The 11,951-nt window shown below is 43.0% G+C and overlaps 1 protein-coding gene across 2 annotated transcripts in view; it reads left to right on the top strand.

The window, feature by feature from the left end:
* The first annotated feature begins 586 nt into the window (after window positions 1-586).
* PTPN11 (protein tyrosine phosphatase non-receptor type 11) overlaps window positions 587-11,951 on the top strand; it is a 77,103-nt gene continuing 65,738 nt past the window's right edge. The window contains exon 1 of one of the 2 annotated variants that reach the window (XM_032876239.1): window positions 587-768. In XM_032876239.1, coding sequence (XP_032732130.1) covers window positions 755-768 — 14 coding nt within the window. In that variant the 5' untranslated portion in view covers window positions 587-754. The remainder of the gene's footprint in view (window positions 769-11,951) is intronic. The other variant, XM_032876240.1, reaches the window with a different exon arrangement.

Here is an 11,951-nt window from a genome sequence, read left to right as displayed (position 1 = left end):
AAACATTCAACAGATGTTTAATTATCATGATAATCCAGATAACAATCACAAAGGACTTATTAAATAGGTCAGGCCGAGTTCTAAGCATTTTGCATATTTAATCCCCATAATAATCTTATGAAAAGAATACAATTACCATGTTCACTTTACAGAAATGAAGAAATGGAGAACACTGAAGCGCAGAGACTCAACAATTGACGCTCAGGAACTTGCCTAAGGTTACACAGCTGAAAAGTGGAGCGGAGATGGTGGAATAAAATGAATGAAATTCGATTTGGCTCTCAGGGCAGGGATGAAAATTGACACGGTGGGAGCGAATGCAATCGCTTCGTGGGAATGCGGTCAGTAGTGAGGGCGTCGCGCGCGCGCCTTGCAGCCCGGGTCTAAAGGAGGGTGCAAGTGCTTTGCTAACTGCGTCGCGGCGGCTCCACGGAGACTATGAACTGCCATTAGCAGCCGCCGCTCAGTCTCGGGCGGAGTGGGAGCAGGAAGTGGCGGCGGGCGTCGCGCGGGGTGACGTCACGGCAGCGCCGGTGGGGATAGGCGGGGGAGGAGGAGGAGCGAACCGAGCTTGGGGGGCGGCTGCACAGTCTCCGGGATCCCCAGGCCTGGAGGGGGGTCTGCGCGCGGCCGGCTGGCTCTGCCTCCCTGTCCGGTCCCGAGCGGGCCTCCCTCGGGCCAGCCCGATGTGACCGGGCCCAGCAGAGCCTGAGCAAGGAGCGGGTCCGTCGCGGAGCCGGAGGGCGGGAGGAACATGACATCGCGGAGGTGAGGAGCCCCGAGGGCCCGGCCCGGGCCTCGGCCCGGCCCCCGCCGCGTTCGATCAGCCCCGCCCGGGAGGGGGCGCCCCGGCCGGGCTTCGGACTCCCGCTCAGGGTCGCGGGGGGCAGTCTCCCTCCCAACTTCTCGTTCTCCCGGGGCCGGGGGCCCGGCGCCACCGCGCCCCCACCTCTCGGGTCCCCATTCATTTCCTGCCTCCCCGAGTTCCGGCTCCCGCAGCCCTGGGGATGCCCGTCAGGACGCGGGCAGGTAGAGCCGCCCAGGGAACCGCGGACGCCAGCGGCCCGGCTCGGCGCCGCATTCCTGACCCATTGCCTCATGAGAATTGCCTCATGGTGATTCCGAAATAACCCCGCTCACTTGGGGAGGCTCCTCGGCTCGGGACGCGGGAGGGGAGAGGAGGGAGTTGCGCGGGGCCCGGCCCCCGGCAGTCGAGCCGCTCTGGGTCACTCACTCTGCCTCCCGCGTGCGTTTGGGGGCTTCACTCGGGAACTTGACCCCTTTATGTGGCTCTTTGCACCTCCGTTCCCCCCCCTCACGTGTCAGAAATGGAAAAACTGACTGTATCTGCTGCTATTAGAAGTATTTCCTTCCTCCGCGGTCTTCGCTTTGGGAGATGGGAGGGAAGGGAGCCCTATCTCTTGTTAGCTAATCCTCAACCACAGCCTCGAAAGTCAGGTAACATTAATCGCCCCCGTTTTACGGATGTGGAAACTGAGGCTCAGAAGTTTCATGCTAATAAATGACAGGGTTTTGCACCTAAGAGTCAAAGGAGGATTAGTGAATTAATGAGATCCTTTGCAGGTTCAAGGTAATAATACTTCTAATAGCTAATGTTTATTTAGCTCTTACTGTAAGTCAAACACATTTAATTCTCACTGTAACCCTATGAGAAGAGGAATTCTTCTTCTTCTTTCTATTATCCTGGTTCTAAAGATGAGTAAACTGATTTTCAGAAGTTAGGCAGCTTGCCTGAAGTCACTGAACCAATAAGTGGTGGAGCCAGAATCCCCACTGTTTAATCACCATGTTGCTATTATTATTTTATAACTATTGTTAATCATTTGTAAGCCTTATTTTGTTGTTGAACTTCAGTGTGACCTATTGTTTTCAGAAAATGATCCTGTTATTTTGTATTGCCACTCTATATACGATTCACACATTAAGACCCATTGTTTGGTCTTTTCCTTTATTGGCTTGCTATGGTCACTGTCTTAGACATTGGAAAAACTGTTTCAAGCTGTTGGGGTTATTTGAGAGAATTTTCAAAATACTGGGAATGTCTTCTCAAAATACACCTGCAAATTATTTATTTGTGGGATGAAAAGAGGGAGAGAAAACAAAACCAAAACCTCTTAGGAAGTGAGTGATTTGGACAGGTCTCCTGGCCAAGTGCTTACAAATCTGGGTAATATAGAACTGCATTTCAGAGGAACAGTGTATAGCCTCAAATGTTCTAATTCTTTAGGGAGCTTTTAAATAAAACAGTTGTCTATTCTTTAATCTGTCAAATAGTCATTGAACCTTTTGTTCCTTGTGTCTGCTGTTCCAGACAAGTAAGGATCTGCTTCTTTAGGAGACAAAAAGACTGGGGGTTGGGAGTGGAGAAGGGGCCTAGTAGTAATAGACCCTACATTGTCCAGCTTGTTAGTGTAGAATTGGAGAAGTTGGGGGTATGGCCAAAGCTGCAAGTGGCAAAGATCATTCCGTTTCTCTGGCCCTCTTATGTTATTGGAAAGAAATGCGTGCCACCTAAAAAGTCAGCTTGTGAACATAACACATGTAATTGGAAATTATTTATTATATTTTCAGATTGCAGGTCTGTTTTATTATTTTTAACCAGGTTTTTTTTAAAGAAGATTTTATTTACTTATTTGACAGAGAGATCACAAGTAGGCAGTGAGGCAGGCAGAGAGAGAGGGGGAAGCAGGCTCCCTGCTAAGCAAAGAGCCAGATGTAGGGCTCAATCCCAGGACCCTGAGATCATGACCTGAGCTGAAGGCAGAGGCTTAACCCACTGAGCCACCCAGGCGCCCCTTTAACCGCTTTATTGAGGTATAAATGACATGCATTAGATTACATATATTTAAGCATACAATTTGATGTTTGGATACATGCACATAGTCATGAAACCATCATCATCGTGAAGATAATGAACATGTTCATCACCCTGTATGATGTTTCCTTGTGACTTTTTAAATCCCTTCCTTGTCAGGGGACCACTGTTCTGCTTTCTGTCACTACACCTTAGTTTACAAATCTTAGAATTTTATATAAATGGAATTTTATGTCTGGTGTCATATACTCAGCATAGTTATGTTGAGATTCATCATGTTGTAGTATGTATCAAAAAGTTCATTTCTTTTTATTGCTTGGTAATATCCCATCGTATGGGTGTACTACCATTTGTTTATCCATCCACCTGTTGATGGAAACATTTGGAATGTTCTGGAGTTTGGCTGTCACAAATAGAGCTGCTGTGAATGTTTGTACAACAAGAGGTATTTACCAAAATACCTCTTGGGGGAATGGCTAACTCATCTAGTTAATGCATATTTAACTTCTTCAGAAATTGCCAAACTTTTCCAAAGTAGTTATACCATTTATATTCCTACTAGTAGCATATTAGAGTTCTAGTTACTCCACACCTTTAACAACACTTGGTATGGTCAATTTCTAAATTTTAGCCATTCTAGTGGATCTGTCATGGTATCTCATTGTAGTTTTCTTTTTTAAAGATTTTTTAAAATTTATTTGAGAGAGAGAGCAAGTGCTCATGTGTATGAGCGATGGGGGCAGGGGCAGGGGAGAAGCAAACTCCCTGCTGAGCAGAGGGCCAGATGTAAAGACCCTGAGATCATGACCTGAGCTGAAGACAGACACTTAACTGACTGAGCCACCCAGGCACCCCTCATTGTCGTTTTCATTTTTTATTTTTTTAAAAGATTTTACTTATTTATTTGACAAAAAGGGAGAGATGGCAACAGAGAGCACAAGTGGGGAGGAGAGGGAGAAGCAGACTCCCCTTGAGCAGGTAGCCTGACGTGGGGCTTGATCCCAGGATGCTGGGATCATGATCTGAGCTGAAGGCAGATGCTTAACGGACAGAGCCACCTAGGCACCCCCTCATTGTAGTTTTAATTCATATTTTCCTTGGTGACTAATGATGTTGATCATCTTTTCATATGCTTATTTGCCATCTGTATATTTTCTTTGGTGACATGTCTATTTGATCAAATATTTTCCCCCATTTTTATTCAGTTTTTTTTTTTTTTTTTCAATTGAGATTCAAGAATTCTTTATTCCAGGGCCACCCGGGTGGCTCAGTCAGTTAAGGATCTGTCTTTGGCTCAGATCATGATCTCAAGTAAAGGGATCTGAACCCTTGGGTCAGACTCTGCTCAGCAGGGAGCCTGCTTCTCCCTCTCCCTCCATGCTTCTGCTCTCTCTTGCTCTGTCAAATAAATAAATAAAATCTTAAAAAAAAAAAAAGAATTCTTCATTCAGGAAACAAGTCCTTTATCAGAATTGCAAATATTTTCTCTTAGTCTGTGGTTTGTCTTCCATCTTTTTTTTTTTTTTTTTAAGATTTTATTTATTTGAGAGAGAGAGTGCACAGGCATAGGTGGGGGTGGTGAGCAAGAGGGTGAGGGAGAAGCAGACTCTTTTCTAAGCAGGGAACAGGGTTCAGGACTCCATCCCAGGACCCTGAAGTTATGACCTGAGCCAAAGGCAGACCGATGCTTAACCAACTGAACCACGCAGGTGCCCCCCCCTTTTTAAATATTTATTTATGTATTTCACACACACACACACACACACACACACACACCCATACACCCATACACCCATGAGTGGGGAGAGGGGGAGAGGGAGAGGAAGAGAATCCTCAAGCAGATTCTTCAGACTCCCCTCTGAGTGCAGAGCCTGATGCAGGGCTGGATCCCAGAACCTTGAGATCATGACCTAAACCGAAACCAAGAGTTGGATGCTTAGCTGACTGAGCCCCATTGTCTTTTCATGTTTTTTTTTTTTTTTTAACAGTCCCTTTAGAAAGAACAGAGGTTTTAAATTTTGATGAGATCCAATTTATCAATTTTTATTTTTATTAAATTAATTGATTAATTAATTTAAAAAGATTTTATTTTTAAGTAATCTCTACACCCCACATGGGGCTTGAACTTACAACCCAGAGATCAAGAGTCACATGCTCTGTTGGCTGAGCTAGCCAGGTGCCCCTCAATTTTTTTTTTTAATGGATCATGCTAAGGAATCTTTGCTTAATTAACCCAAGGTCCCAAATGTTTTCTAATAGGTTTATGATACACTTTGAGTTAATTTTTGTATATGGTGAGGTGTGAAGATTTGTATGTATGTGTACACGTACATATATTTATTTTGCATATAGATATCCAGTTTTAGCACTGTTTGTTGAAAAGACTGTTTCTTTTGAATTTGTATCTTTGTAGAAAATCTGTTGTCCATTTATATGTGGGTCTGTTTCTGGAATCCATGCTGTTCCATTGATCTGTTTATCTGTCCATATGCCAGTACACATGGTCTTGATTATTGTAGTTTTACTATAAGGCTTGAGATCAATGTTAGTCTTCCAGCTTTGTTTTTCTTTTTCAAATTATTTTTAACCTCGGTATTAATTCAATCAAATAGTTATTGAACCAGGCAGGATAAAGCAGTAAGATTGGCAAAGATGCTATTCATTTGGTTGAGAGAGGGAGAGAAAAGAAAAACCTGCGAATGAAGATTACAATTTCAGGTAGTAGTAACTGCTGGGAGGGCAAACAGCAAAACAAGTGGGGATAATGTTAGTTTGATGAATTTAGGAATGATCTCTCTGAGGAGGTGACCACAGGAATTGACTCCTGAGTGACCAGTGTTATTCTCAGTTTCATTTTGCCTAATTATCAAAATAATTCTTCTTGGTGTGTATAAGATTAGACTTTGTATGCATTCTGTAATTAAAATGTCAGCATATTCAGTATACTGCTATTTCTCAACATCGTAAGTAGGGAAATGAAGGCAGTGAACAATGAAATGACTCCCCACCCACCCCCTACAGGTGATTCAGCGGTGGCAGTACCGAATTTAGATTTTTGAGGTTGCTGGTGTGCACCACTCTGCCTTGCTCAGCTGACAAAATTGCCTGCATTCTCCAAGCCCTCTTTCAGCATATGGCAGGTCCTTTACTTTTCCTTTTCCTTTTTTTTTTTTTTTTTTTTTTAGGATTGTTTATTTATTAGAGAGTACAAACAGGGATAGCAGCAGAGGGAGAGAGAAGGAGAAGAAGCAGTCTTCCCGCCGAGCAGGGAGCCCACCATGGGACTCGATCCCAGGACCCTGGGATCATAACCAGAACCGAAGGCAGACGCTTAACTGACTGAGCCACCCAGGCGCCGTTCCATTTGCTTTTGTTCTCTGAAAGATGATGTACGGTGACTCGAGCCAGAGAGGAGCGGAACGTTTAGCTTGTTCTCAGACTCCAGGCTTTTGGTTTATCTGTTGCTGGTCAAGTATGTTTTTGTCCCAGGCTCTCCCTGGTGGCCATGTTGGTTTCTCTCCTGTGGGAGTAAGTAAACGTGCCTTGCTGAAAAATAACAGGCCTTGGCCTTCCCAGTTGCTGGGATGACTTCATTAATGTTGTGTCCCGATGTCAGCTCCGGGTTTTGGCCAGAACTGCTCAAAGGCAGGGGCCACTGCTAAGATTACTTACCCTTCTTGCGCATGGTCAGTGCAGAGACTTAGAGAACACACGAGATCCTGAAAAAGCAGAGCCAGCTCAGGTTTGTGATTGTTACTAGTGGGCCTTAGTGTGCTTTGTCAGGCAGCTGTAGAACAATAGGATACTGTCCTTATTCCTCTTTCCCTCTGGGAAACAGACAGCACTTGCCATCTGACACTGACATTTCTAAGGCTAGGCAGATACTGCCTCACCTTTAAGATGAGGCAAATGCTCACTCTCTGTGGGAGTTGTGGACTGTGGCCAAGGCTTTAACACCCTGAACTGGATTCAAACTCCCTAAATGGGAGCTTAGTTCACTACTGCGATTCGGAGGGTTGTGTGCATTTTGCAAACTTACATGTGCCGTGGTCGTTGACAACGTTGAAATGTGGAAGATGTTATTCATGGTTGCAAGGAGCATTGAATTCAGAGAGGGAGACAGACTTGTGTGCCAGCATCAAATGAGTTTGGTAAAGCTAGTACCAAACTGAAATAGAAATTTATCAGGAGAGGATATTCTGTTTAGAATACATATGTACATGTATACATATATATACACTGTATGTGTCTGTATATACACACATAAATATATACAGACATAGGATATGTTGCTTGGAAAGGTAGTGGATTCTAGATGCAAGTCTTTAACCTCCCATGGAACCATTCTTCTTCTTCTTCTTCTTCTTCTTTTTTTTTTTAAAGATTTTACTTATTCCTTTCAGAGAGAGAGCACAAGCAGGGAGAGAGGCAGAGGGAGAGATAGAAGCAGACTCCCTGCTGAGCTGGGAGCCCGACATGGGGCTCCATCCCAGGAACTGGAGATCATGACCTGAGCTGAAGGCAGATGCTTAACCATCTGAGCCACCCAGGCCCTCCCCATGGAACCATTCTAATGAAACATTGATCCGCTCACTCAAGAATTATTATTGTGGGATTACTGTGTGCCAGGCACTGTGCTAGGCCCTCGGTGTTCAGGTGTTGGGAAACAGCGAGTGTCGAAGGGCTGAGGTGGGGAAGTTCTTGGAGCACTTCAAGGGCAGAAGGGAGCACACTGGGGACGCTAGGGAGGTAGGTGGGGACTGGACCACACAGGACCTTATGAGGTCTTCGAGGGTCATGTGGACCATGGCGAGGAGCTTGGATTGTATTTTAAGAGCAGCGTAAAGCCATAGAAGGATGTGATCAGGGGAGTGGCATGAGCTGGTCAGTTTAAAAATATCCCTCTGGCTATTATGAAGGAAGGATTGTAGGAGACACGAGTGGACTTGGGGAGAGCAGACAAGTGAGAGAGAGGCTTTGAACTAAGGTAGAAGCCATTTGTAGAAAGACTTTCAGAGGCAGTTTGCTTTTGTTGCCTTGTCGTCAGAGCTGTGGTGCTAAGCACTGAAGCTCCATGAGAGGATATCATAAAGACAGAGCTATCCGCTACCATTAAAAAGCTGCCTCAACAACTTTTTTCTAGCTTCTGTTACTTAGACTGCTTGTCCCCATTGACTGCCCTTTCTTCATGACTTACCCTTTTCCTATAGGATATTAAAATTTAATTAGAAAAGAGGAATATTCTTATAATCTGCAGCAAGTACCAAACTATAAACTTTCTCCCCAAGGACAAAGATAATGATTTTTTCAGAGCAGCTGGTAAGAAAGATATACCCAGTGTCACTTTATATTTAGTCGAGAAACCGAAATTAGACTTTGGATCCCTAGTTTAAATTCTCTTCTTAGCATGGCAGCCTTGAATAAGAATAAGTTCCTGAAATTATTGGCCTGCTTGACTATTTCCCCACACCACTGGGGGAAGAGGGTGCATAGATAAAACAAAATATTCAGCATCATTGTATTTTCTTTTTGGTTCATCAGCTTTTTTTTTTTTTTTTTTTTTTTTTTTTTAAGACTCACTTGACATAAATAAGTTCCTATCCTCAGAGAGTTAAGGCTTTGCAGAATCTGCCTTCACAGACAGGGAGGGTTGGGGGTAGGGAGGTGGGTGGTTATCTAGATTCCTGGTTTGATTTCCTAGCAAATTGTTTGGGTTTGTAAACTCCCCTGCAGGCAGGGATTCTGTCTTTTGTTTCTTCAGGCTCGCTCAGGCTCCTGTGTTTTAGGCATTTCGTTTTGGACATTGATTTGTGGCTCTTTCTCACAAGTGGTGGTGTGTGTGTGTGTGTGCGTGCACACATGCTTTCAGCTCCTTGGAAGAGATGGGTGGTACCTGCCTAGGCCATGTGTGACCTGAGACCCTTATTAAGTAATAACACCAGAAGGTGGCCAGTTAGAAGGGGTTGTCAGGGGAGGCAGGTTTGCAGATGTTGGAATGAGCAAAAGGGGGACACTTTTCCTTCCCTCTCCCCCATGTGACTTTTTCTCTACTTCCCTCCTGATGTCTTATCCTACCTGTTTTTTATCCAGCCCCCCCAAATCATTCCATCAACAGCCATTAATTAAATGACTAGTATGTACATGGGAGGACTGGAAATGTATCTGTCTCTTCTCATCTGATACCCTTTGGACCCGTGGTATTAATCACTTTGTTGATAAACTCAAGTGGAGTTCTGCTAATTTGCATTTTCCCATCTTTTCAGGTAATGCAGATGCATTTATGCTACTTTTTTTTTTTTTTTTAAGGTTAGACTAACCTGTACTGCTTACATTCACACCAGGTGGGAAATGGGGCCAGGTTTCGAGATGTATGGCCTCAGTACCTAATATTACGATTGTTCATAATCCTTGAGTCCAGCGCCATGATATTAATTCTACTATTTGTCTTTATCCTCCCTAATTCTAAGGGACGGAGTGAACTCCAACTTCTCCTTAGTAGTAATAAGCACGCTACACATCAGTGATTGAACACAAATATTAAATGTGAGTGGGAAAAAGTTTTTGGGGATTACCAGTGCTTTTTGAAAAAATTGCTAAGGAAGAAGAGTTTATAATAAATCAAAGCTCTCAAGTACATAGGTTATGGACTAGAACTTTTAAATTTCTAATTATATGCTATTGGAAATAATGTAGGGATAGCCCCTGAACCCTGAAGTTAAGTTTATTAAAAGGCAGTGTAACATAAATGATACATATGTCAGAGTGGCCTGTGTGATACTGACATAATTACGCCTGAGAAGAATCTTTCCTGCTGTTTTCCACCAGTAATAATAATGCTAACAAAGGTGATAGCCAATGTTTATTAAGCCCTTGCTCTGTCCGGTCTTTGTGTTAAATGCTGGTTACAATTTCCCATGTAAACATCACCCTCCTCTGTTCATTCTTAATAACATGATCGGTATAATTGTAAGTTGTAAAGGAGATAATAGAGTTTATTTAATAAAGGGGTAAAGAGACAACCGTTGGCCTTATCTCCTCTTGTCAATCTACGTGATGGGTAGAGTGGTGTTTACATACACTTTCCGCAGTGGAAGTCAATTTATAATATCTTTTGCACCCTCAGCACCAGCAGGATACTCTATGTAAGCGTTATTTCTGTGAAACATGCAAAGGTGAGAACATGTGGTTACAATAAGACAAGCTGTGGGTTTAGATCCTGCTTTAGAAACTTTGAGAAGTAAATAGGAGAATGTAATGGTTACATTGTGACATGGCATTCAGTAAATCTTACCATAATTTTAACCAGCCATAAAGTATGATAGCCAATACAACATTATTTTGTTCTTGCTGTCGGAACTGGTTCACAATTGCTGAAAAAAAGCCTTTGTAATAAGCGTGGAGAGATCTTGATTTCATAATTTGTAAGTTCTTATTTAAATATATAATATTATTGGTAGTAAAACTATAAATCTGTCTTCTTTCTGTCCTCATACTCTCTCTCCATGTAGGTTCTCATCTCTGTCTTCTCCCTGTCATCCCTTTTTGGTACCTAGTATAGCCAGCTTCAGGGATAAGGATGGATAACTCACTGATGATGGGAATCATGCTGGTGTCTTGAGCAAATGGATTTTTCAGAAAATTTTAAAATAATTTTTAACTTTACTTGGAATTTGTTTCAAACTTTGAGAAAAATTATAAGAATAAGAATAATGCAAAGAACATGCATACGGTTGGAATACCATTTACCCAGATTTACAACTGTTAACTTCCCATCCCATTTGCTTCACGTTGTGTGTGTGTGTAAATACACATATATAATATTGTATAATTTTTTCTTCAAAATTTGAAGATAAATTACATAGATCATAGCCCTTTGCTCCTAAATACTTGTGTTGATTTTCTAAGAATAAAGTTATCTTTTTAAAAAAAGATTTTTATTTATTTATTTAACAGAGGGGAGAGAGAACAAGTAGGCAGAGGGAGAGGGAGAAACAGGCTCCCCACTGAGCAGGGAGCCTGACATGGGGCTCGATCCCAGGACCCTGGGATCATGACCTGAGCTGACGGCAGACACTTACCTGCCTGAGCCACTCAGGCACCCCATCTTTTAAAATTTTTAACTAGTAATTTTACCATTGGTAATAATCCTTTTTTTTTTTTTTTAAGATTTTATTTATTTATTTGACAGATATCACAAGTAGGCAGAGAGGCAGGCAGAGAGAGAGGAGGAAGCAGGCTCTCTGCTCAGCGCGGGGCTTGATCCCAGGATCCTGGGATCATGACCCGAGCCGAAGGCAGAGGTTTTAACCCACTGAGCCACCCAGGCGCCCCGGTAATAATCCTTTGATCTAACCTGTTGTATTCCAGCTGTGCCAGTTGACCCAATCATGTCCTTCATAGCATTTTTTTTTTTTCCTCTTCTAGTACGGGATTCAGTTGTATTTAGTTGTTAGATCTCTTTAATCCAGAATACTCTACAACCTTTTGTCTTTCATGCTAGTGATCTCTCCCCCTTCCCCTCTTAAAATAAAATATTTCTCATTTTGAATTTGTTTCATCATTACTAGATTTCAGCCAGAGTACTATGTAGGCGATATTGTATTCTTCTGGAGTATCGTATCTCGAGATGCATGATGTCTGCTGGTGATGTTAATTATCAGTGACTACCTGGTTAAGGGTTTGTCCATTTTCTCCTTTGTATAATATTTTCTCTCTTTTTTCTTTCTTGGTAAAGATTTTATTTATTTATTTGTCAGAGGGAGAGAGAGAGAGAGAGCGAGCATAAGCAGGGGGAGCAGCTGGCAGAGGGAGAAACAGGCTCCCCACTGAGCTAGGAAATGGATGTGGAACTCGATCCCAGGACTCTGGGATCATGACCTAAGCCAAAGGCAGATGCTTAACCAACTGAGACACCCAGGCGCCCCATATTTTTTCCCTTGTAACTAATCAGTGGTTGATGAAGACACAGTGTAAGACCATGCAGGTATCCTGCTCCACCCCACCCCCAGTTTCTCCCTAGACTTAGCACCCATTGATGGTTCTTGGCATATCCAGTCTTTACTGTAGTAAGATGCTTGCTAATTGCATAACAGGGACATTTAAAGTTATACTTCAG

This window comes from Lontra canadensis, unplaced genomic scaffold (genome assembly GCF_010015895.1).
Source record: "Lontra canadensis isolate GAN:19392208 unplaced genomic scaffold, GSC_riverotter_1.0 scaffold58, whole genome shotgun sequence".
Taxonomy (NCBI): domain Eukaryota; kingdom Metazoa; phylum Chordata; class Mammalia; order Carnivora; family Mustelidae; genus Lontra; species Lontra canadensis.
The sequence above is the reverse complement of the archived record's forward strand: the minus strand, read 5'-3'. Positions and strand labels throughout refer to the sequence as shown.